Here is a 27828-nt window from a genome sequence, read left to right as displayed (position 1 = left end):
AAAAAACTGATAACATACCGATATCATATTCCAATAAATTATAATTATCCATTGTAAGTGCAGTTGGTATTCAATTGTGATGATAATCAGTTGCAGTTTAAAAGCAACTATCCTCCGTTTCATAGTTTAACCAGAAACAAACTCCATCTACATTCCCAAGAATAAGTCACTCAGCTTTGTATCTGTGAGTTCACAGTAAGCAAGCCATGCACATTCATAGCAGTCACATTGCTGAAAGACAAGTATCAAGCTAAGATTCAATGATTAAATATGATAACTAATCATCTCTACAGCAGAATGTCTGTTAGAAAAGTAGAAATAGTGCAAGCCATCAGAAGTCTTTAGCAGTTTTGAACTCTGGCATACTCCATACTCGTCTGGCTGACTCAAAGCCTTGCTCCACATCTTCTGACACTGTCTTGATATTACTGCTGAAAGGATAGATCCTTACTCGTGATTTAAATATTGTCGTGGAGAGACTCATTGTCTGTTTCTTGTTCCACTGCCTGGTTAGTTTATTAGTATCTTGATCTTCCTTCATTTGCTCAAAAGCATCCTGAAGAACAGCCCGGAATAGTTGTAACACTTCGTGAACCTCAGGCTCGTATTCAGCAATTACCTGTCGAAACCTGATATCAAATGGAAATCTTGATTAAAATATATAATTTTGTTCTTTAACTTAAGTTGCCTAAAGTGAACCTACACTTTTTCACCAGAAACCATGCTCCATGGCAGCAAAGATTAGAGAGTCAGCACACCTAGATTCACCTGAGGTTCCCTACTGGGCTGAACAAACTTACTCTGATTTGTTAATAGCAAATATATTAAACCAGGCTGCATTACTAAATAGATTATAAATCAGACTTAACACTACTGATCACTATTAAATGATCCTTGTGAAAGTGAGCTTGTCTGAATACTGGGGGCAGATAAGAGTGCCCAGCTGTGAGTCTCTGTGCTCTGGGGATGATACTTCTTGCAGTCAAATAGCTTGGCAGCATTCAGTATTGAGGTTCAGTTAAGAATAATAACCGTGTGGACAAGGTACCGGGGAGTGATCTGCACTTGAAAAACCATAGCTCAATACAGAATTAAGACCATAAGGATTAAGGAGGACACTAGTCAGGAAAAAGAAAATTAAAAAAACTGAATTGTTTAGTAACATAACTTAGTTATGTTAAATATATTGCAAACTCAAGATCAGAAAATAATGACATGAAAAATTTTGTGTTTGTTCTCCTACCCAAGTGGAGAAATTGAATTGGGTAAGTGGCCAGAGTGTGTTGGAGAAAGTACTTGGTCAAATCAACAATCATTGAAATGAAAGGCAGACAAGTGCTAAGTACTAAACAAGATGAAAAAAGAAATATAGGCAACAAATCTTGTTGGGTATTGTCAGGACAAGAAGAAAACCATCTTCATAGATTTGACACTAAACCAAAGCAATACACAACCAATGTTGAATAGCTAAAACAGTTACATACAAGTCAATGTTGTCATAAGTCATAAACTAATGGTACACTGCTATGGTGAGACCACATCTTGAGCACTGCATCCAGACTCAGTTGACAAGACCAAAAGAGAAAATTCTAGAAAATCTCAGCAGGCCTGGCAGTATCTGTAAGGAGAGAAAAGAGTTGATGTTTCGAGTCTAACTGACCCTTTGTCAAAAAGCTGACAAGGTTAATTTCTTAAAGTTCTTAGGACTGCATGCACTTCCTGTCATCATTTTTTAAATATGGTGACATTTATTAAGGAGTGAAATAGTATAAGCATTATATTTATTGAGATATTCCACAATGTTGATCAGCTGAGTTGGAGGATTACAATGGCGCCTATATCAGTGAAATATGATGAGAAGCAATGTTTCAATTTCCTATAGGATCAGAGACTCTCAGTGTAAGCCAACTGGGAGTGCAGCTTCACCTCAAAGGAATTGGGGAGAAGACAGGATATCTGATTTCAGCTCTGTGTACAACTTCTCAAATTGAGCCTGTGGAGAGAGAAACTCCAAAACAGAGGCCAATACCGAAAGTGTTCAGGACCAAGGAGAGATAGTCCTCAAACTAAAAGCTCCTGCAGTCTTTGCCTCCCTGCTACCCAGCAGCTGGTCTTTTCATAAGTGCATGGGTCCCACGTAGTCACTCAGTGATTCTTTGGCTTACATAGAACATTGAACATAGAACAATACGACATATTACAAGCCATTCAGCACTCAATGTTGTGCCAACCTTTTCTCCTACTCTAAGATTAAACTAATCTACATAGCTTACATTTTACATCATCCATGTGCCTCTCCAAGAGTCACTTAAATGTCTCTAATATATCTGATTTTGCTACCACTGCTGGCAGTGTATTCCACCAACCCATCACTCTCTGTGTAAAGAACCTACCTCTGACGTCTCCCCTAAACCTTCCTCCTATCACCTTAAAATTATGTCCCCTCGAAATAACCATTTCCACCCCTGGGAAAATGTCTCTGGCTATCCACTTTATCTATGCCTCTTATCATCTTGTACACCGCTATCAAGTCACCTCTCATCCTTCTTCACTCCAATGAGAAAAGCCCTAGGTCTCTCAACATTTCTTCATAAGACATGCCCTCCAGTCCAGGCAGCATCCTGGTAAATCTCCTCTGCACCCTCTCTAAACCCTCCACATCCTTCCTATAATGAGGCGACCAGAACTGAACACAATATTCCAAGTATGGTCTAACCAGAGGTCTATAGAGCTGCAGCATTAACTCACAGCTCAATCCCCTTGCTAATGAAAGCCAACATACCATGCGCCTCCTTAACAACCCTATCAACTTGGGTGGCAACTTTGAGGGATCTATGAACACCAAAACTCCTTGGTTCCTCCACACTGCCAAGAATCCTGCCTTTAACCCTGTAATCTGCATTTAAATTCAACTTTCCAAAATGAATCACTTCACACTTTTCCAAGTTAAACTACATCTTCTTAGCCCAGCTCCACATCCTGTCAAATATCCTGTTGCAACCTATGATAGCCCTCTACACTATCCATAATTCCACCAACCTTCATGTCATTGCAAAATAACTAACCCACCCTTCCACCTCCTCATCCAAGTCATTTATAAAAATCACAAAGAGTGGAGATCCCAGAACAGATTCTTGTGGAATACCATTGGTCACCAAGCTCCAGGCTGAATGTTTTCCATCAACTACCACCCCTGTCTTCTATGGGCCACTCAATTCTATATCCAGACAGCCAAATTTCCCTGTATCCCATGCCCCCTTCCTTTCTGAATGACCCTCCCATGGGAAAACTTATCAAACGCCTTGCTAAAATCCATGTACACCACATCTATTGCTCTACTTTCATCAGTGTGTTTTGTCACATCCTCAAAAGAATGCAACAAGGCTTGCAAGGCATGCTCTGCTCCTCACAAAGCCATGCTGACTATCTCTAATCAAGCTATGCTTTTCCAAATAATTATAAATTCATCTCTCAAAATTCTCTCCAATAATTTGACCACCGCCGATGTAAGACTGACTGGTCTGTAATTCCTAAGGTTGCCCTTATTCCCTTCCTTGAACAAGGGAATAGCATTTGCCAACCTCCAATCATCTGGTACTACTCCAGTGGACAGTGAGGATGCAAAGATCATCAGCAAAGGCACAGTAATCTCTTTCCTCACTTCCCATAATAGCCTTGCGTATATCCTGTCTGGCCCAGGGGACGTATCTATCCTCATGTTTTTCAAACTTTTCAGCATATCCTCTTTCTTAACATCAACCAGTTTGAGCATATCAAAAGACAAGTCCTTCTTACTACATCAACCAGTTTGAGCATATCAAAAGACAAGTCCTTCTTACTACATCAACCAGTTTGAGCATATCAAAAGCCAAGTCCTTCTTACTAGTGAATACTGAAGTAAAGTATTCATAAAGGACCTCCCCTACCTCCTCCAACTCCAGGCACAAGTTTCCTCCACAATCCCTGAACAGCCCTACCCTCACTGAGGCTTGCAAGATCCCAGAAATACTTCAGCAGTCTTCTCAGAATAGCCCCCCAATCGGAGGTCTGATAGATCTGTCTTCCAGAAAAGGCATCCCAGACACTCTCCCAAACGATTCTGCATCCTTCTCTGGTCAAGATGCATGCACCTTGCAGCAGGCATTTTCTACTTCCAATAAAATAACATGATCCCACCTTGACCATTGCCATTCCAATGTGATCTAAAGTGGAGATTACAAGCATTTACTTCCTCCTCACACAGAGATCCACAGTGCTCTGTCTTCCAGACTACAAACTGTGAGATATTGCTGATATCACTCGAATGTGTCTTGGATCATTGCTGATATCACTTGGATGCCAGCCCTGCAGTAATCTCAACAACCATAGACATTGGTGTCCTGGTCCTAATTTGAGACTTGCATTGTGGCTGCAGTACCTAGCAAATCTTAGTAACAGTCTCCTTTATGAATTACAGGCATCTAAGGCGACAGACTACTCATGACTTCAGTATAATTAGTTTTTAATGACAAACAAAATCCCCCTGTCAGAACTCTGAAATGAGTTTCCACAATGATAAAAAGACCAAGAAATACCCAGTAAGCTTGCTCAATTGACAAACAAACTAATCTGTTTGTAGTGGATGAACCCTTGAAATAGCTGAACAGTTCCTTTTGCCCATTAATATTTGAGTTGTTCGGTTGAGTTAATTCCAGAGATGAAAGATTTGACTTATGAGGAGAGATTGAGAAGTCGAGGCCTGTAATCTCTGGAGTTCAGATAGATGAGAGGAGATCACATTGAGGGGTATAAAATGATAAAGGGAATTGAATAAGTAGGTGTAGGAAGGTCATGCAGGATAAGGGGTGGAGGTGGTGTAGTCCAGGTAGTTATAGGAGTCTGTGGGTTTGTAGTAAATGTGAATCCATAAACTGTTGCCAAAGATGGAAATCAAGAGGTCAAGGAAGCAGAGGGAGGTGCCTGAAATGGACCAAGTGAATTTAAGGGCAGGCTGGAAATTGTTGGCAAAGTCAATGAACTGCTCCAGTTCAGTCTGGGTGCAAGATGCAGCACCGATGCAGTCATCGATATAACAGCAGAAGAGTAGGGGAACAGTACCTGTGTACATACTGAAAAGTAGGCATAGAGCAGATGTTTGCCCCCACAAGGGAAATCTAGAACAAGAGGTCATAGTTTTAGACCATGGGGTGGTAGATTTAAATCTGAGATGAGTAGGAATATCTTCTCTCAAAGAGTTGTGAACCTGTATAATTCACTAGCAGTGGATTCCAGGATGCTGAATAAATTTGAGGAGATAGACATATTTTTAATCAATAATGTGTTTAAGAGTTATGAAGAACAGACAGCTAAGTGGAGATGAGGCAATATAAGGTCATCCGTGATTGTATTAAATGGTGGAGCAGACCTGAGCGGTTGAATTGCCAACACCTGCTTCTTGATCATATATTCTAATAAAAAGGTTCAGAGTACAGCACCTTTCATTAAACACTTTAACTCAGCAGGTAACAGCTTCTGTCATGCACCCTGGACGTCCAGCACACTTAAGACATACAATGTCAGACCCATATGTCATACTGGGTACACCCACTTGCTTTTGAATCTAAGGGGCATAGAGAGGCATTCGTCAAGATTGCACATGGTTAACAAGGTTAGATCATATGGAATACAGGGAGAACTAGCCATTTAAATACAAAATTGACTCAAAGATAAGAGATAGAGGGGGGTGGCAGATGGTTGATTTTCGGACTGAAGGCCTATGACCAGTGGTGTGCCGCAAAGATCGGTGCTGAGTCCACTGCTTTTTGTCATTTATGTAAATGATTTAGGAGTTACGGTCAGTAAGTCTGTAGATTACACTAAAATTGGTGGTGCAGTGGACAGTAAAGGTTACCTCAGATTACAATCAGACAGGCCAATGACTGAGGAGTGGCAGATGGAGTTTAATCTAGATAAGTGTGAGGTGCTGCATTTTGGTGAGGCAGATCAGGGCAGAACTTATACGCTAAATGGTAAGTAATTGGGGAGTGTTGCCAAACAAAGAGACTGGAGAGCTGATTAAGGAGTTACATGATCATGGCTTGCCGCAGAGACCAGGCCTCCAGTCCTCGGCCTCACCCGGTGCTGTTTGCTGGGTGTTGAGTCATCGGTGTGCAAGGAGGCAGAAGCACAGTAAGTGTGCAAGAGTTCATGCCAAGCTAAAAATAAACCGCAGCCGGCCCAGCCCTACCATCCATTCTGCTCTCCAACATCTGTTCCCTGGACAATAAACTGGAATTCATCAGAAGCTGCTGTGTCCTTGTTTTTATGGAAATATGGCTCAATGACAGACTTCCAGACATCATCATCCAGCTAGACAGGCTCGGCTTGTTTCATGCCAACAGAAATGCAGCTCTATGCGGAAATGCTCGGGGGGGCGCGGTCTGTGTGTCTACACCAACATGAAATGGTGCTAGTCTCCAGTTACTGCTCATCATTGGTAGAGTTTGTGACTGTTAGGTGCAGACTATTTTATTTGCCGTAGGAATTCAAAGCTATCCTTATAGTCGGGGTGTATATTCCTCCCAATGCTAATGCTAAGGAGGGACTCTGTGAAATATATGGGCTGTTAGTGGACTGCAAAACGCACACCTTGATGGGCTGTTTATTATTGCTGGAGACTTCAACCATGCAAATCTCAAGACTGTGCTCCCTAAATTCTGCCAGGATGTGGACATGGTGACAATGGGGAGGAGCACGCTCAATCTGGTTTCCACAAACATCTCCAACACATACAGGGCAGAGCCCCAGCCCCACCTCGGATCTTCAGATCACATCTCTGTTATGTCAATCACAGCACAGAGACCGCTCGTTAGACATGTCAAACCAGTTCTGAGCGCACTGACTGGCGTGTGTTCAGGGAGGCGGCAACCAATGGCTATTCCATCAACGTAGAGGAGTACACCATGTCAGTAATTTGCTACATTAGCAAGTGTATTGATGATGTCACTGTGTCCAAGACTATCACATCTCGCCCCAACCAGAAGCTGCCAATGGTTGCAAAGGTGTGTGTGTGTGTGTGTGTGTGTGTGTGTGTTGATGAGGTTCCGGAATTCCACCTTCAGAGCAGATGACAAGGTGGCCCTAACAACAGCGAGGGCCAACCTGACCCAGGTCATCAGAGGCAAAGCGTGCACACACACAGAGAAAACACAGCCACTTTCACGTCAGCGGCGATACACGGAGCATGTGGAAGCCATCAGCAACCACAGAACAGCACGACCTCCTTGTGCTAGTGGTGCCTCCCGACTGAATGAGTTGAACAACTTTTATGCAAACGTTTGAGGCACGACATGACATGGCAGTGAGGAAGTCCACGCCCCTTCCCAATGACCAGGTGCAGTGTTTTACCACAGCTGACATGAGGAGAACTGTATGCAAAGTAAACCCATGTAAGGCTGCTGGAACAGATAACATCCCTGGCAGTGCTCAGAGGATATTCTGACATACTGGTGGATGTTCTCATGGGCATCTTCAACATCTCCCTGAGCTGCACCATAGTTCCAAATTGTTTCAAGGCCACTACCATCGTCCCCGTGCCGAAGAAGTCTTCAGCGTTCCGTCTCAACAACTACCACCTCACTGCACTAACACCCATCATACTCAGTGGAGTGGGAGGGACAGAGGAAGTGTTCAGCCATGGGGTTGGTAGGTGCAGGTGTCCCAGAGATGTTCTATGAAGCACTCTGCGAGTAGGCGTCTTGTCTTCCCAATGCAGAGGAAACTGCATTGGGAGCAACAGATATAGTAAATGACATGTGTGGAGGTGCAGGTGAAACTTTGGTGGATGTGGAAGGCTCCTTTGGGGCCTTAGGGAGGTGTGGGCGCAGGTTTTGCAATTCCTGCAGTGGCAGGGGAAGGTACCGGGAGGGGAGGGTGGGTTGTTGGGGGGGCGTGGACCTGACAATGTTGTCGCGGAGGGAATGGTCCTTACAGAAAGCGGATGGGGGGGAGGGAGATATATCTCTGGTAGTGGGGTCCGTTTATAGGTGGCAGAAATGTCGAAGGATGATGCAATGTATACGGAGGTTGGTGGGGTAGAAGGTGAGGACCAGGAGGGATTCTGTCCTTGTTGCGGTTGGAGGGGTGGGGTTTGAGAGTGGAGGTGAAGGAGGTGGATGGGATGTGCAGGTGGGCATCATCAACCACGTGGAAGGGGAAATTGTGGTCTTTAAAGAAGGAGGCCATCTGTTGTGTTCTGTAGTGGAACTGGTCCTCCTGGGAGCAGATATGGTGGAGGCGGAGGAATTGGGAATAAGGGATAATGTTTTTGCAGAAGGCAGGGTGGAAGGAGGTGTAATCCAGGTAGCTGTGGGAGTCGGTGGGTTTATGGAAAATGTCAGTGTAGAGTCAACCATCGTTAATGGAGATGGAGAGGTCCAGGAAGGGGAGGGAGTTGTCCGAGATAGTCTAGATGAATTTAAGGTCAGGGTGGAATGTGTTGGTGAAGTTGATGAACTGTTCAAACTCTTCACGAGGTGGCGCTGATGCTGTCATCAATGTAGTGGAGGAAAAGGTGGGGAGTGGTGCCAGTATAACTACAGAAGATGGACTGTTCTATGAATCCAACAAAGAGACAGGCACAGCTGGGCCCATGCGCTGCCAATGGCTACCCCTTTCATTTGGAGGAAGTGGGAGGATTCGAGTCATCCAAACGAATGAGAGTGTCAGTGGAAGGGCACTGCTGGAGACATCGGGAGAGGAAGAAATGGAGGGCTTGGAGGCCCTGATCATGGAGGATGGAGGTATCGAGGGACTGGATGTCCATGGTGAAGATGAGGCATTGGGGAGTGGGGAAATGGAAGTCTTGGAGGAGGTGGAGGGCGTGGATGGTGTCCCAAATGTATGTGGGGTGTTCCTGGAATGTGGGGATAAGACAGTGTCAAGGTAGGTGGAGATGACTCAGTGGGGCAGAAGCAGCCTGAGACAATAGGTTGGCCGGGTTGATCAGGCTTGTGGATCTTGGGTAGGAGGTAGATCTGGACGGTGCGAGGATCCCAAACTATAAGGTCAGAAGCTATGGGTGGGAGATCTCCTGAGGTGATGAGGTTGTGTACGGTCTGGGAGATGATGGTTTCGTGATGAGAGGTTAGGTTGTGGTCAAGGAGGCTGTAGGAGGAGGTGTCTTTGAGTTGGCACCTGGCTTCAGCGGTGCAGAGGTCGGTGCGCCAAACTATTACTGCACCCCCTTTGTCTGCTGGTTTGATAGTGAGGTTGGGGTTGGAGCAGAGAGAGTGGGGGAGTGGTGGAATGTGAGGCCGAGAGATTGGAGTGGGTGAGGGGGGGTGGACATGTTGAGGCGGTCAATGTCCTGGTGGCAGTTGGAAGTAAAGAGGTCGAAGGCGGGTAACAGACTGGCACAGGGTGTCCAGTTGGACGGGGTGTGTTGGACGCAAGCGTAGGGGTCCTCAGAAGGTGGGCAGGACTCTTGATCAAATAAGTAAGCTCAGAGGCGGAGGCGGCAGAAGAAGTGTTCGATGTCACAACTCATATTGAATTTGTTGATCTGGGAGCGGAGGGGATTGAAGGTAAGGTCTTTGCTGAGGACTGATCGTTCATCCTCAGTGAGGGGGAGGTCTGGGGTGAAAATTCAGCAGGGCTGGGAGCTAGGATCTTGTATAAGGCTGGAGCTGGAAGTGGTGGGGGGGGGGGGGGGGGGGGGGTGGAGACTGTAACTAGAGAGGGTGTGGTAGAGGAGGGACCGGGGAGGTTACGTCATTTATGGAATTGACGCTTACCCTGGGCATCAGTGGGGGGGGGTGGGGTGGGGAGGGGGGCGAAAGATAGTAATTGTGGGACCTGCGGGGGGTGTGTTGGTGGCATTCATGTGAGTGGCATCAGTGGGGGTGGAAACGGCGGAACACAGTGTAGGTGATGACGTAAGGGGTGGAAGTCATGAAACGCACAGCATAGGTGATGTCGTTGGGGGCAGGAATGGCTGCAGCAGTGGCAGAGGGAGCAGACATGTTGTTCTGATTGGGTCTTGCGTTGGTCTCGGCGGCAGTGCATCTCGTAGAGGTCATGGCGACGGTTGTCTGGTCAGCAGTCGCGGAAGCGGCATGATCAACCATGGCTGCAGCCCTAAATACAGCCCTTTGTAACTGGGACACTGGGAGACCTCAGTCAGTCTGGATTGGGAACAGTATTTCCAACACCATCACACTGAGCACAGGGGGCTCCCCAAGGCTGTGTGCTCAGTCCACTGCTGTTCACCTTGCTGACACACGACTGTGTAGAGATGTACAGTGGAATCACATCATCAAGTTTGCTGATGATACGACTGTAGTGGGTCTTCATCAGCAGAAACAATAAACCAGCATACAGAGAGGAGACACAGCAGCTAATGGACTGGTGCAGAGCCAGACTGGTCTCTGAACGTGGACAAGAAGAAAGAGATGGTTGTTGACTTTAAGAGGACACAGAGTGACTACTCTCCACTGGACATCGATGGCTTCCACGTGGAGATCATGAAAAGCACCAAATTTCTTGGCATACATTTGGCAGAGAATCTTACTTGATGCCTCAACACCAGCTCCATAACCAAGAAAGCCCAGTGGCGTCTCTACTTTCAGCGCAGGGTGAGAAAAGCCCATCTCCCAACTCCCATCCTCACCACATTCTACAGAGGGTTCATCAAGAGTACCCTGAGCTGCTGCATTACTGCCTGGATCCCTACAACGGACAGTGAGGACAGCTGAGAAGATCATCAGGGTCTCTCTTCCTTCCATTACAGATATTAACACCACACACTATGGCACGGTGGGCATCCAAAAGACTAAGAGCATTGTGGAAGACCCCACGCACCCCTCACTTGAACTCTTCTCCCTCCTGCCATCTGGCAGAAGATACCGGAGCATTCAGTCTCTCACAACCAGACTATGCAACAGTTCGTCCCCCCAAGCCATCAAGCTCCTTAACACTGTATGGTTGGACTCTTTTTCACCTGAAATTCTTTGCACGACTTCAAATCACTGGTAGAACAATGTCTATTAATTATCATTCTTTTATTACACTGTAATTTGTGTTTTGCACTTCTTTTGCACTTCTTATGCCATCCTGTGTATGATCGTATAGTATGTGCTGTCCATGTAGCACCTTGATCCTGGAGGTACACTGTCTCGTTTTTTACGGTAACAGTTGTATATGGTAGAAATGAAAAATAAAATCTATTCTATTCTGGAGTGCAAGTTTATAATTCCTTGAAAGTGGAGTGGCAGATAGACAAGGTAGTGAAGGCGGTATTTGGTACACTTGCCTTTATTGGTCAATGCATTGAGTATAAGAGTTAGGAAGTCATATTGCAGCTATACAGGACATTGGTTAGGCCACTGTTTGAACATGCATTCAATTCTGGTCTCCCTGCTATAAGAAAGATATTATGAAACTTGAAAGGGTTCAGAGAAGATTTACAAGGTTGTTGCCAGGGTTGGAGGATTTGAGCCATAGGGAGAGACTGATTAGGCTGGGGCTATTTTCCCTGAAACTTTCAAATCATTACTACACTTTGTTAGTGCAATTCAATCAGTTTAGTAATATAGAGCCATTGGAGTATGCAATTCACGCTAATCACAGCAAATCTGAGCCTTTACATTTGCTACTTTGCATTTACTTCTAATGTTGGTCATTCAAAAGATTTAATTCTTCAGTTTGGTGCTACTATTGAAGTTAGGGATTGTGTTTGGAAGCAGTATAGAAAACTGTGCTGCATTATTTTATTATAATGCTGTATACTATATTTCTGAGAATGCTGCCTGATCAGGGGAGGTGATCAGCACACTAATCAATGAGGGATTTAGAATATACTTCATTTTCAGTAAGATTGTAGGTTGTTATTTCAATATAGAAAGAAATCCAGCAGGTTTTGGCATAATGGGTCATAGGGATACAGCAGCAGGCAAAAATTAAAGCAATGGCATAGTGTTCCATCCCCTTTATCTAAAATATAAGCCTATGTTCTAAAGGGATCAAAGGGTATGGGGTGAAAACAGGAAGAAGGTACTCAGTTGGATGACCAGCCATGATCATAATGAAGGGCAGACTGAGCTCAATGGGCTGAATGACCTATTCCTGCTCCTATTTTCTATGTTTCTCTTTCCAGAATTTTGTTCCGCAGGATTCATTGTGTAACGATGTCATTATTTTTATACTAATGCAAAACAGACGAAGCAGCAGTTGTTTCAATTGTGGATAAACTACTTGGATAGATCAAAATTAGTTAGACGTATATGCTGCAAATCTCATCTTTTGATGAAATTTCAGGATAAAAGTTAAAGTTTGGGAAGAGCAAACAATGGAAACAAATGTTGTTGCTGGATAAGCATCAAAGAGTAGCAGAATATCAACCAGAATATAAGGCCTCTGTCATTGTATGTGTAATGATTGAGATTAATACACTCCAAAGGAAGTTCATCTTGGCATAAATTGAACACTGAATGCTTTCTTTCTTTGAATTGCATAAAAAGGAGATACAAACCCCGTATGTTCTTTGACTGCCTCCATTTTGGATAAGTATTGTTGCTAATTTTGGAGCAAGTTGTATATATGTGGAGTGCTACTTGAAATTTGTATAATCTTAATTTATTATTGTTATTTATACATGTAATTGTCAAACACATTACTACACCTATCTTTTCAAGCCTATCATTAAAAATAAAGGAATTATTCTTCTACCTCTACCACTTCTTAGTCTACATTGTCCCCCAATTACCTCTCTATCAAACTGATACCACTGTTTTTGATCTCAAACTGGGAAACCTATGAGCACAATAAACAAACTATGGTATTAAAAGTGTTTTAAGAAACAAATCACCAGTTTCAGGCTTAGTGCTGTGAAACCACTAAAGAAATAATATAAAAACTGAAAGATACGAAGAGAGGATTAGCCCTAGCAATCAGCTGGGCACTAAGATTAAATTGACAGCTGTTTACAGTGTTGTAGCTCAAAGGTGAAAATATATTGTGAAAAAGATAGATGGATAGTCAGATGTAGAAGGTCTAAGCACAGAGGTGAAAATGCAGAAGTGAGACTCTGACCCTGTAATGTGAAGGATTAAAGGTAGGATTTATGAGGAGGGATAAATTGTCATGTGGTCCTTTGAGATGTGTACTTAATAAATAATGAATACTTCAGAGAATATAGTGTTTGAGCTCACGTGACCAAATTCAGTATTTGCATTGGATCAAAGTTTAGCAGATCTTGAGGACCTAATTGACAAACATTTTGTGGTTAAATGATGATTAGAAAAACCTGGAATTAAAATGAATTAGTGTTTTATCTCAACTCATAATAGTGGAGAGAATAGGACAATAAGAAGGAAACAGCAGTGATACAGATGAGATAGAAAGGGATATATGCCTATCTGGCACATAACTGAAATTATCATCTCACAAAGATGTGTCACAATTTTAAATCTGGGGAGGTTTGGTCTAACCAAGTAGCAAATAGACTTGGTAAGTCACCTACATTTCTAGAAATCATACTCTATTAGTATTCAGACTACATTTCAATTCTGTTGGCTGACCTCCCACCAGAATGGGTGAAGGGGTCAATAGCAAACAATATAAAATTAAGCAGCCTGAAACACCCACTGATTCACAGTCGCTGGTGAGATTGGATTCCAAATCTCAATTAGGTCTTCACAGAGATATTATATTCCAGGAGGGGGATGGGGAAGAGAGACAGCAGACACCTGAGATTTCTTTGTGGCCAGGTACTCTCCAGAAAGGAGGGAAACAAAAAGCTCGGAGCAGAACCTTCCAAATATCTGAAAAAAGTGAACTATGGTGAGTCTAGAATCAGACAAAAAGTCCAACGAGGGCAATCTCGATGTTGGGAGCGTCTCGTCTTATCTTTTATGTGTTTCACAACTGGTGAGTTTCTCACTGGGCAGTGAGAAGTTGCCAGTTAATGGGGATTATTGCAGGGCAAACACTTTGTTAACCAAACTCATTGTTAAGAAAACCCAACATAGAAATCATACCAGGTACCTAACAGATTCAGTTTACTACATGCTCTGAACAACCGCCATGTTGGACGCTGGTCAACAACATTTCAGTGCACAGTCCATAGGCAACTGCTCACATGCATCCCACTCCCATTGACATCAGACATGTGCCAGCTCCTAAAAGCCCATCTCTAATCCACTTATGAGATGTTTCAGCACTTCAAGGCTGTACTGACAATTATCATCGTACTGCTACTGCAAGGACACTGTGCGCTCCAAGGAAGATACCTAGCACATGGACTGGACCAGTCTGCACCTCCAGCCTCTCCACTCACTGTCATTGCACTCATCCGATCTAGATGTTCACAGCATCCCTGCCTTGAATTGCCTTGCCTAGCCTTTGCCCCCTCAGGCAGAGACACCAGACTCATTTGACTTCTGTTTTGAGTTACCATTGCCACTAACATAAAGAAAGAAAGATTGTCTTGCTGTCAAGCAGGCAAGACAGGAGGATAGTCTTTGTTCAGGGTGCCCTTGCATATCAGGTCAAGGGCAGACTTTGATAAATGTCTCAGGGCTTGGAAACACTGTTAGCTGCTTGGGAGTTAGTCACAGTCAGGATGGTCTCCACAGAAGGGACAAGGAGCTGAAGGTTGCACAGCTCGTCACCTGTCTTGACTTTCTCTGCCGTTTTGGGTTGTTATCCTCCTGGAATGATAGAAAGGCAGGTATTAAATGAGATGAAAGTGTGTGGTATGACTATATACTTTGAATGCAAGTGGTCAGGTGTCCCAGACAAGAAAATAGGTGGCACAAAGGACATACAAGGTTAATGCAAGTAACAGAAGAGTGAGAGCAGTAAAGCATTAGCCTTGATGGGAGGTGGAGCAGTAGCCAAGACAGAGTGAGGGTGAAGTATCAGAGAGAAGATTACACTGGTAGACAAGACAAGGGTCAGAAAACCTTCCTACGAAGTTGTGGATTCCTCCAGATAATTGAGAGTTCTCGAACCAGGATGGTACGCTCAGACAAGGTTGGCATGACCTGTTGTCTTGGACCCCATGGGGGCTAATGAAGAGGTCCTGCCTCTGCACAACCCCATCCATCAAGACCTCCAGGTTCCTGGCCACAAAGCAAGGTACTGGCTTTCCCCAGTTTGTCTCGTCTGAGGCAAATGTTCGGAACTGTGCAGGGCAGCTCTGAACTGACAGGGCTTGACTGGGTGCCCAGTGAATTTTTAACAGATGGAGTGGGCACAAAGAATGTTGATGAATTCCAGAATACCCACAGAGGGGTGACTTGCTCTGGGACCAGTGTGTGGTAAAATGGGGCTGGAATTGAATGGAAAGAACATCATTGGGGTGGGGTAGGTGGTTAATGAAGCGTGTTTTTAAGAAATAGTGAGTAATCTTGGTTGGCCTCCATTCAGAAAACTCAATAACATTCAGAATTAGCCAGAAAAAAAAGGTTCAATCCCTTGTGTTTCTTGACCCCTACATCCTCAAAGATTCTGGCTGTCTCTTAACTAGCAGGAAAGTTATAACAGTTCATTCAGTCTGTTTCTGATGTATTTAACCTTTTAAGATCCTCTAATTAGCTTAGATTTTGCACAAATCTGTTGGTAGAGAGATCCACGCAATTTGTATAAGTATCAGATTGCAGAGGCATTACCTGAGTACCAGAGGCCCACAGTAAGAAGGGTGGATTTTGGAACAAGCTTCTTCAAGTTCTAGCCTCTCTCTTGGAGACACTTCATAGCTCTGTTTGGGATGACTGATTAGCCAGCTGTAGTCAACACCTGTTTTTATCCTCCTGTACTCATTCTCTCGCTCTCTCTGCATCTTCTCAGCTTGTTTCAGCTGCCAGCTGAGTTCCATCATGAGAGTTTCAATGATCACATCAGCAGGGTTCCTCTGAGAGTAACTTTGATTAGGCTTGCTCCATTTAAACCAGGACATTATCGGCATTGTTCACTGATATAGTGTTCTGAAAGTACAAAGAGAGGATTTAGTGACCTGAACAGTTAACTCTTAAAGACATGTTGCAAATCTTTACTGTTTGCCATGATTGTTTGCAAATCAAGCCCATTATTCCCATAGTCATTACAAATGTGAAAGATTCAATCAAACTCTCCAAACACTCCAGTTTATATAACTGACAAACTCAGGTTAAAAGAAAATACTCACCTATACATAAACGGGAACACAACTGTTTATTACAAACTAATACTCTTTAACCAATGGCAAATAAGAAACATCAATTGCTAACTTACAATCCTGCAACTCATACCTTCTTAAACTTCCCCTTCACAAACAGAGACATACAAATACAGGCAGGACATGAATAATTGTGCATGTGTATACAAAAACAATCAGAATCTCTGTTCATTGGAATAAGTTGCATCACAGGATTCAGTCAATTGCTTTTTCTCTCTCTTCGTTTCAACTTCTTTTTGAGCTGTTTGCTGTTGACACAAGATTGTTCACATATCAAATGATGATTCATTCTCTAGTTGAGAATAATCTAGAAATAGTATGTTATTCCTCGTTCAACGAGGGAATTTACACAGAGAAGTATATGAAAAACAGCTAACACTTACTGGAGATTTTCTAGTAATGTGAGTGAATGAGTGAATATAATTCACAATGTGCTCCAGAGAACAATTTTAAAAACTACATCTATTTGCACAGTCACCTTGCTTTAAAGCAATAGCTTCCTTTTCCAGTGTACTGTCCAAAAACAAAGGAAATAAAAAGATGTGGCCTTTTGCCCGAACATCGATTTTCCTGCTCCTCGGATGCTGCCTGACCTCCAACTCACTACCCTGTTCCCGTTTTTACCCCAAACCCTTTGATCCCTTCAGCCATAAGGACTACATTTAATTCCTTCCTGAAAACATTCAATCGTTTTGCCTCAGCTACTTTCTGTGACAGTGAATTCCAAAGACTAAACTCTCTGGGGGAAGAGATTTCCCTTTATCTCAGTCCTAAGTGACCTACCATGTATCTTTAGACTGTGACCTCTGGTTCTAGACTCCTTGATGATCAAGAATATCCATCGAGTGGGAAATTTGTGTTACAGACGTTTCACCCCCTGTCTAGGTGACATCCTCAATGCTTGGGAACCTCCTGTGAAGCGCTTCTGTGATCTTTCCTCCAGCAGTTGTAGTGGTTTGATTCTGCCACTTCCGGTTATCAGTTCCAGCTGTCAGTTGCAGTGGTTGGTATATTGGCTCCAGTTCAATGTGCTTATTGATTGAATCTGTGGATGAGTGCCATGCCTTTTGAAAGCAACCACCCCAACACACACAAAAGAAGTTGCATCAAGACACTATTCAAAAGGGCCACAACACACTGCAGTACACCAGAACTGCAAAAAGAGGAAGAAGAACACCTATACAATGTATTCGCCAAAAACAGATACCCGTGCAATTTCATCAACAGATCCCTAAGGGAAAGACAACGGAACGAGGGCATGCCACAACCCAAAGGACTAGCCACACTACCATACATTAAGAGCATTTCCAAACTGACAGCCAGACTACTGCGACCACTAGGACTCATAACACCACACAAACCAACAGCCACTCTCAGACAACAACTCACAAGAACGAAGGACCCGATACCCAGCATGAGCAAAACCAATGTAGTGTACAAAATCCCATGCAAGGACTCCACAAAACAGTACATAGGACAAACAGGAAGACAGCTAACAATCCGCATCCATGAACACCAACTAGCCACAAAACGACACGACCAGCTATCCTTAGTAGCCACACACGCAGATGACAAGCAACATGAATTCGACTGGAACAATACTACTATTATAGGACAAGCCAAACAGAGTACAGCCAGGGAATTCCTAGAGGCCTGGCATTCATCCACAGATTCAATCAATAAGCACATCGACCTGGACCCAATATACCGACCACTGCATCGGACAGCTGGAACTGACAACCGGAAGTGGCAGATTCAAACCACTATAAATGTCGGAGGAAAGATCACAGAAGCGCTTCACAGGAGGCTCCCAAGCACTGAAGATGTCACCTAGACAGGGGACAAAACGTCTGCAACACAAATTCCCAGCTCGGCGAATAGAACCACAACAACAAGCACCCGAGCTACAAATTTTCTCACAAACTTTGATCAAGAATATCCTTACCAATGTTTACTCCTGTTAGAATTTTTATCAGTCTCTATGAGAACCCCCACATTCTTCTAAACTCTAGTGAAGATCATCCTGACTGTCTCTGTCTCTCTTCATACAGCAGTCCTGCCAACCAGGAATCTGTCTGGTAAGCCTTTGTTGTGTTTCCTCCATAGCCAGAACATCCTTCCTCAGGTAAGCAGCCCAAAATTACACACTGTGCACCAGATGTGATCTTAGCAATGCCCCATACAATTGCAGAAAGATATCCATGCTCCTGAATTCAAATCCTTTCCACTTTGAAGGCCAACATAACGCTTACCCTCTTCACCACCTGCTGAATCTGCATACTTACTTTCAGCAACTGATGTGCAAGGACACCCAGGTCTCATTGCATCTTTCCCTTTGTAAATCTATTGCCATTCAGAAAATGAACTGCCTTAACAAGAATAACCTCATTAATTGGTTCCTCTCTGCTGCTAAGTGAGAAATTTCTTCAATGCATCTTTTATGCTTTTGCCAAGCAATGAGAAGTTCCAAACATCAAGATAACCTCACTGGACTTGTCCAATTCTGCCAGAAATCTTGCCATAGCCCAAGTCACTCAGACTCCTGTAAGACTGTGCCCATAATCTTGTATCGGTAAAGTGCACACCACTCAATCCCACTTGATCTTCAGGTTGCAGATAATACAAATCCTGTACTTTTAAGCCAAATAGCGATGTCAAATTTCTGTTCTCTAGTTCATAATTCAGAAAGGAAAAATAAATGTGGTTCCTTACAATATTAAAATTAATTTCATGTTTGCACTTCCAATTTTCACCTTTCGTTTTCCAGAAGGTAGGAGTCAAGTAGTAGGATGATGCCAGTAATCCATCAATAACTTTCAAATGTTCATTCTTCACACGTAAATTCAGACAGTGAAAATAAATAGACATCATGACTGTCAAATGGAATGGGCAAAATGCTGTTGGATATTGTTATGGGCCTGACCAAACCCCTATAGTAATTCAGAAGATGGGTCTAGAACTTAACTTTTCTTCTTTCAAGAAAGGTAAATATGAGGTGCTGTTGATTCAATTCAATTTGCTAAATTATCGGATTTAAAGCAAAACACATTTTATTCATCTACTTTAGTTAAAATATAAACAACAGAAAGGAAGGGATTGGAATAATGTAACTCAAATGGAAAATGCAACAGAGCAATAGATGCAGTAACTATTACTAATTAACAGTTCCAGTATAGCAATATCCCATGATTACTCCCTTGGCAAAAGGCAAATTCAGAAAACAATCCAGGAAGAAAGAACATCAAAAGACATTTCTGAGAGAGAATCCTCTTTGCCACAGCTGAAACCTGGAGAAGGGACAGCTCTTCACAACCCAGCAGCACATGCTGAAAGTTAAACTAAAGATCCTGGTTCTGTGGGAATTTAACTACACCCTTCACACACATTGATTCTATTGTTCAATCTTTATAAATAAACAATAAGGCCTATCAAGCTGTTTAGTCTAGTGGCTCTGGTAGACTGTTCGGTACCTCTGCCTTAAAAGCACTCTTCAAAAAAAACAAAAGAACCTCTCAAAGCCACAGTATCATCACAATATCCACACAAGCACATTAACAAGTGATTGAGCAGCGGATAACAATGGCCAGATTGCGACCATCCAAACTGCTCGTCTGAATAATTAGCTGCCTGAAGCACATTTGCCACTTAATCACCAATTGCATCAAAGCACAGATTGCCCAGGCACCAGAACAAAGACAACCACTTTGGGGGGAAGAATAGTTTATACATGTGAAGCACCATCAGGGAGCAAAACACTGAGCACTCATAACAACAAAGACCAAAATGTTAAAGGCAGGAAAAATACCACCCTTAACCCCACCACAGAAGGTACAAGAAATAACCAATATTAGCCAAGATGCCCAGGGGCGACCCTTTAAAAAAACATTCTTAGCTTTTATATTACACTTCCAGTAGCTCTAATATTTTGCTTTGATTTTAATTGTAAAGAGGTGTGTGGATACATTTTGAAAGAAATGAACAAGTGGCTAGTATTTACTACTAGGTTCTGCAACACCATGCAGAGGAAGTCCCACAACTCCATCAACATGCTAGAACCTATAACAGCCTAAAATACTTCTGCAGCATTAAAGAGCTGCTTTTCCGACACTGGTGGCTTCTGACATTGAAAATGCCACTGTTTCAATAGAAGACTTTTGAACTAGTTGGTTTTCTGCTAAACTCTAGCATTCCTTCTCTAAACCCTTCTAACATTCCTCCTTTTAAAATGCTTATTCGACCCTGCCTGTTTGACCAGATTTTGACCATTTGTCCTGATGCCTCTTTCTGTGCTTTCATTCCTAGTTATCAACAATAATCTTATTCTTTTACTGTGTTAAAGGTACAATATAAATGTAGAATTTTGTCACCTCTCAGCCCTTAGGTAGATGTTTTGGAATGTACGAAAACTGACCAGTATCTTCACTATATCTGTTCCTGGCGCCAGTGGGTTGCAAGGGGATTACACAGATACCAATGATTCTCTAGAGAGCAGCATAAAATATTCATCCTTTGCACCCTTTTCAGTGCTTCCACAGGATGGGCTTCAGACTTGGGCTCTGAATCTCATGTCTTGGCAAGAGAAGAGTGTCAAGAGCTAATATACTTGGTGCCACAATTCCAGTCACTCACTTCTCAGTGCCATCTCACAGAGAGCACTTCATGGATAGAGTAGATCAAAAACATTGACTAATAGTTGGTTCAAAGGGTGGATATGGTGTTAAGAAAATTGTTATAGATGGGAGTGATTGAGATTTTTGAAAACTATCTTGTGTGAAGTGAAAGTGGGTTGAGCACAGATCGTTGAAATAGTTTTTCTGGATGCTTTCAGCTTTTGGGAGTTAGAATAATAGGAGGGAAGTGGAAAGTTCTGCTTTATGTAGAAAAGTAGCAGACTTCTACAATAGTGAGTAATTTTTTGAGAATCTGGGAGAACAGGTGAAAGAATTTTATAAATTGCAGCAAACCTTTCAGAGAATGGCCAAATAAAATTAGGATGCAAAACATAACTGTGACTGTTCGGTCATTATTTGAAATCTTCTGTTAATCTAATGACAATACAATTTGACAACAGTTGGGTTTGTTCAAGTGAGTATGTCATTCTTCTGTATAATAGTCCAACATCGTTTTTCAAATTGTTTTAATTCGAGCCAATGGCTGTTCCAGCAGCTTGGTTTATGTGTGAGGCATCTGTTGTTTAAACAAAAGCTTATAGCGTTGAGTTTTGACTAATAAAGGCATCTGGCATAGTTTTATTCCATAAATACAAATGATTAATAAAGATTTAATAAATAAGAGTACAATATAACTGTATCTATATCAATTATAAAAAATGTAACTTAAGATAGTTTGTCCCCATAATGTCCAAAATTAGATAATTACATTTTTCTCACTCTTAATAAATGTATACATGTGAGCATATAGATAAGGTCATGGCTGATATGACTTACTTGCAAGACAATTTGTTTATGCTATTGTGGATGGGTTGAGGTTACTTGGTAGTGATGCGGGAATCAAGAGGAAATATTACGGAGGAAGACTTTGTTTATTCTTTCATGGGATGCAGGCATCACTGGCTGGGTCAGCATTTATTGCCCATCCTTAATTGGCCACAGGACAATTAAAGAATCAATCACATTGCTGTCGGTCTGGAGTCACATGTAGGCCAGACCAGGTAAGGACAGCAGTTTTCTTTCCTAAAGTATTAGTGAATTAGTGATTAGTGAACCAGATGGGTTTTTCCTGACAATCAATGACAGTTTCATAGTCATCCTCAAGACAAAGCCACACAGAATATTGAGAGATTTACAGCACTAGAATAGAGTAACAATAAAATAACAATAGAATAAAATAGAATAAGTTGTGGGGCATCATTGGATGGAAGTGAGTGATAGTCTAAGTTGGGTTAATGTCCATGTATGTACAGGAACTTGTGGTAAGATTGGTGTGTTGCATATGTACATAGACATGTGCAAATGTGATGTTGATGTTGTGGCTATAACAGTGACCTGGTTCCATGAAGGACAGGGCTGGGTATTAAATATTCTTGAATATACATATAAATATATCGTCAATGATTGATTGTGTTTTAGCACATTTTTTTTTAGTTTTGAGGGTAAATGTTTAATAGTAGAAAGTGGGATAATTACAATTGAAGCACATTGCTGTTTGGTATATTTCAAACATTGGCTCATGTTACTTTAAGAGGCTACATATGTTTGCTTGATACAATCAGAATAGAAGAATTTGTTGGTGTTGAGCATTAGAACAAAACTTGCTTAAAAACAGAAAACTTTGAAAGGGTGTAAAACTTCCAAATTCATTGAAGAAGAAATTGCAAGGAGGAATAGTCAATTTTAAAGGTCAAGTTAAAAGGCATCATTCAGTGTCATCATGGAGACAGATGGAGCTTAAGACAACCCTATAGATTCAACGAATCTGGGTGTGTGTTTACTAGAAGGAGGTCATGATAGGTTGAAGCTGCAGGACTGCTGAAGTAAAGAACTGGCTTCAGGTCGCTCAAGTGTAGCAGACACCAGGCAGTTAAGGGAAGAAGTCCCTGAAAGCCATTGATAGCTCAATGCAGCTGAGAATGGGGACAAAGGAAGCCCATACGCAATAACAGCTTGGCACAACTGAGAAATATTTGAACTCAAAGACATCCCAGGGGTAGTGCTAGCTTAGTGAAGCTAGCTGTTTAATAACAGCGCCCATGAGTGACATGCAGTCTCAAAATTCAAATGCAACACAGTCACAGGTGAAAAGACTGGACATGTGTAATCATTAAAGTAGCATTTGGGGGAGTTCCTAATCTAGGTCTTCTAAAGTGAAGAATTTGAATCCTTTGTAAAGGAGACAATGTTTCATTAGATTTGGTTACCCACAGTGTGTCTAACACTGGGGGACTGCTGAGAAATGGGTAGGATCTGTCTTGAGGACATCAGCCATTTAATGTACTCCTGGTAACCCAGTCAATTCTGAATGTTAGAGCACATATGCTCTTTAAACTGATAACATACATAAAATATATATTATATATATAAAAATAATGCTTTTAGGTTGATATGCTGTTCTTACTTTGTATTGTTAAGTTTATTTTTGTTCAGAGCTATAGAATCTTGTGACTTTATTACTTCAGCAATTGCCCGCAATCTCAATGTTTACTTTTGTAGACGAAGTACTGATCACCATCCAAACTGGAACATAAATTTGGCTTCTCAATAGAGATCATAATACAATTTGAGTGGCTCTTGCAGGAACTGAAGTCTGCAAAAAGGTGCTAGGACCTGCTGAGATTTCATAGTGAATTTTGTGCACCTACCGTAATGGCTTTGCCAGCTGTTCCAACTTTTCTGGAGAAGCAAGGTAGATTTATCCCTGAAAGAATTGCAGAAAATAAAAAGGTCTGGTTTACTAGTATCAGCAGAAAAGTTTCAACCAGAATTTAAAGCAGAAACAAAAAAACAGATATAACTGGTGTTAAAACATTTGCAAATGGAAGGATGAAAATAAATCTAAATAGTAATTAATCTGAATAAGCTAAAATTCAATCGCAGTGGAAGCAGCAAGAAAAATAAATGAAATAGTTTAAACAAGAAAGAGATAAATAAGAGCAAGAGATTTGAGTTTGGAATGAAAAGGCTTCATCAAAAAAAAAACAGAAATAAGGTTTCAAACTGAACTTGAGAGAGAGGGTCAAGATAAAGGATAAGAAAATAAACAGCTTCACAGAGAATTAACTCAAAGCAATTACTTGGGATAAAGAGACACTTGGGTTATTGGGTGGAGGAGTCTAATGGTTTGGACGAGGAGCAAGTTCTCATGTGGCAGTTTGATTTTAAACCAAGAATCTTCATTTAGTTATTACATTTACAGAAGAAGGAGTTGTGAGATATTTTATACTATTTGAGAAAGACAAAGTGCCCAAAGGATTTTGATAGGTCTTGCTAGGTAAGACTATGGAAGTTTACCAGAGTATTTCAGGAGAACAGTCTTCAGATTCCAAAACAATTGAAAAGACAAAGCTTGTTCCCAAGTCTTGTTAATTAATGTTTATGACAGTAAAGAAGAAATCCAATGAAACATTCTGTTATGAGCAGATTGCAAGGTTTAAAACAGATCTCTCTCCTTTTTCTGACCATCTGTCCATTAACATATTGGAATTAAATTTTCTCCTTTTAAAAGTGGGAGCATGGCTTTTCACCCGCTCACTCTGTTTGTGGACTTTGACATTGTAAGGGCTGTAACAACATCTGGTAATATCAAATCAGAAGTAAGGTTTATTTCCCACGCTTTAAGATCCAAGGTAACACTTTGTGATACAGACAGTCTTACAACAATATGTGAAAAGATAAAGAGATTATTCAATTAATAACAATTTAAGTACAGAGTAACTGGGATGCCAGTTTAACAATGTCCCTGCTTTTCCAATGGAGTCCAAAACTGGAAGTAGCAATCCGAATTCCTTTGTGGGGGTGGTTTGATTGCTAACCAAGAATTGAGGAGTTGTCGGCAGTTCTTTTTTCCCACTTTAAAATCTCCCTGAAAGTCTTCTGAGGATGTTTTGCTGACATATGAATTCTGCTTCACTGTTTTGATGAATGTCTTATTTGCAGAGACCACAACTACAGACTGGTGTCTTTAAGGGTCAGAGGCTTTCCCTTTGTAACCTGAAAAGGGTCATGTTGATATTGTCAGAAGACGCTGAATGATGCAATGCTGACTCCTAAACTAACCTCTGTTCGAAAACTGTCTGGTTAAAAAGGCAATTGGAACCATGAGACCTAGAAACTATTACTAGAAGGGGAGAGCATTGAGATAAATGTTGACATTGCAGGTGAACCCGGAATGAACCACAGATTGTTGGCTACATGGAAAGTCATGAACATATTCTGTAGGATATGTGTAGCTTGCAATTCTATCTGTTGAAAGGTTTCTTTTCCCTTTGAAATTAATGCCACGGTCAGATTATACCATAATATTTAATATTCCAGACTCACCAGGACCTGCATGAAATGGTGATTTTCTGACATTGATACCTGAGAAATTTGTGGTAGGTTATTGCTCAGTCCAATTACATGATTGCTGTGAGTCTAAAACAGTCACTGAATATATATACATAGCTATGTATTAAAATTGTTTTTCACCCTATACATGGCACATTTGTTAAATTCATAAGGGAAAAAATATATATGTTGGAAGTAGTTGAAGGCTAAAAGGAGAGTTGAATGGAATTATTTTTCAGAGGGTGATGAGAGTCTGGAGCTCATTGCTGAAAGAGTGGTTGAGTCAGACACACATAAACGTTTAAGCAGTATTTAGTTATTCAATTCTGTTGCCATAGCCTCCAGAACTACAAACCAAAAACTGGAAAGTGGAGTTAGTGGAGTCAAAACTTTGTTGATCATCACAGTTCAATGTTGTAAACATCTATGAATCCACGAGTCTATGATTTTGTGGAATAGGCAGGCGACTAGCATTATTTTCAATGCATATAAGAGGTGCAGTTAGTAAGTTTGCAAATGACACCAAAATTGGAGGTGTGGTGGACAGCGAAGAGGGTTACCCCGGATTACAGTGGAATCTTGATCAGATGGGCCAATGGGCTGAGAAGTGGCAGATGGAGTTTAATTTAGATAAATGCAAGGTGCTGCATTTTAGGAAAGCAAATCTTAGCAGGACTTATACACTTAATGGTAAGGTCCTGGGGAGTGTTGTTGAACAAAGGGGCCTTGGAGTGCAGGTTCATAGCTCCTTGAAAGTACAGTTGCAGGTAGATAGGATAGCGAAGAAGATTTTGGTATGCTTTCCTTTATTGGTCAGAGTATTGAGTACAGGAATTGGGAGGTCATGTTGCGGCCGTACAGACATTGGTTAGGCAACTTTTGGATTATTGCATGCAATTCTGGTCTCTTTCCTACAGGAAGGATGTTGTGTAACTTGAAAGGGTTCAGAAAAGATTTACAAGGATGTTGCCAGGGTTGGAGGATTTGAGCCATAGGGAGAGGTTGAATAGTCTAGGGTTGTTTTCCCTACAGCATCGGAGGCTGAGGGATGACCTTATAGAGGTTTATAAAATCATGAGATGCATGGATACTTCTTTTCCCTGGGGTGGTGTAGAGGGCAAAGGTTTAGGGTGAGAGGGGAAAGATATAAAAGAGCCCTAAGGGGCAACACTTTCACACAGAGGAAGTGGTGGAGGCTTGTACAATTGCAACATTTAACGCATCCGGATTGGTATATGAATAGAAAGGGTTTGGATGGATATGGGCCGGGTGCTGGCAAGTGGGACTAGATTGGGTTGGGATATCTGGCTGGCATGGAGATGTTGGACCAAAGGGTCTGTTTCCATGCTATATATCTCTATGACTCTATATAAACATAGGATGATTTGTTTTGGTTGGAAGTACATGGAGAGACAATATAAATACACGGTATACCTCAAGGTGTTCATTGCTATTAATTTGAATGTTCACTTTGGTGAGTCCCTAATCTATATAATGACTTTAGGATGTCCAACCTGCTTTCCTCTCCTTTTCCTCTAAGTAGTGATGCAAAGTGATTATTCAGCATGTCCGTATTTCTTTTCATAAGCTGATCAATGATTTTGTGAATGAGGCCTAAATTACTCTTGACCTATCTATTTTCCTAATTCATTTATAAATAATCAGAATGCTTTTGAAATCTCATGCCATTTTCTTTCCACCACCCCTTTTTGTAACACTTAATATCGATATTTGTCCTTTTCTAACCTTGGGATCTGTTTTAGTTTTCAGTTTTGTATGATTTTCCCCCCAGTTTGATATTGTCTTATGTGACTTTAGCTACCCACGATTACGTCATTGGCAAATTGAACTCTTAACCCTAACCAGTTTAAATTTGTTCTGTAATACGTTAAAATCTATTTGAACAGCTCTCACTGATCCAATGTCATTTTATTCATTTACAGATTTTCCCATTCAACCCGGGCAGCCTTATCCTGATGGAGCCAGCCTTCCCTCAATATGGAATCTGAATCGCTATTCAGATAAATGTCCACACACCTTTTAAACTGGCTCATCACTGAGTAGTCTGCCTTCAGTCGCAGAACACAAGATATTCACCGACCCTATGCTGATTGGCATTAGTTAATATAGAGTCGTTAATAGGCAAATTATATTATGGAGATGGAATTTTACTTTATCGTATTGCGGGTTTTATTTTACTACTTTTTCTCTCTCCTTTGGGTAATAATGCCAAAGGTAAACCTCAATTTCAAATGGAAACAAATCAAAAGGAACAATAGTTTACAATTGACTGCACCACAGTTTGGGAAGTATTTCTATAAACAGATCGGATGAGTTCGCAAACACTAACATTACAGATAATAAACAAAGTGCATCACTTACTGTCGTCAAGACCCGAGCCCCCTTATTTAAAAGCCATCTGAAAGTGCGCTGATCTGCCTGGGTTGTGGAATATTCAATCGGATCCCATTGCAGGGATTTCGAGTATTGATGTTCAAATTAAAAGTGTTGGGCAGACCAAGTTAGAAAGAGAACGGCAAGAGTCCTGCTTCTCAGGACCTGTTTGCTTCTGTTTCACCATCACGAAGATGATTCACTGATGAAGCCCTCACTCTTCTGTTATGATTCGCA

The 27828-nt window shown here is 41.7% G+C and overlaps 1 protein-coding gene across 1 annotated transcript; it reads right to left on the bottom strand.

Annotated features, from left to right (window-relative positions):
* On the bottom strand, positions 1 to 27828 carry rd3 (retinal degeneration 3, GUCY2D regulator). Its single transcript, XM_072580839.1, has 4 exons — positions 27580 to 27828; positions 23514 to 23569; positions 15651 to 15965; positions 1 to 629 (listed from the first exon to the last, which is right to left on the bottom strand). Exons 3-4 carry the CDS (start codon positions 15944 to 15946, stop codon positions 332 to 334), a joined length of 594 nt encoding a protein of 197 aa, XP_072436940.1. The 5' UTR covers positions 15947 to 15965; positions 23514 to 23569; positions 27580 to 27828; the 3' UTR covers positions 1 to 331.

This window comes from Chiloscyllium punctatum, chromosome 11 (assembly GCF_047496795.1).
Source record: "Chiloscyllium punctatum isolate Juve2018m chromosome 11, sChiPun1.3, whole genome shotgun sequence".
Classification (NCBI taxonomy): Eukaryota; Metazoa; Chordata; class Chondrichthyes; order Orectolobiformes; family Hemiscylliidae; genus Chiloscyllium; species Chiloscyllium punctatum.
Note: the sequence above shows the minus strand (reverse complement) of the source record. Positions and strands in the feature narration are given on the sequence as shown.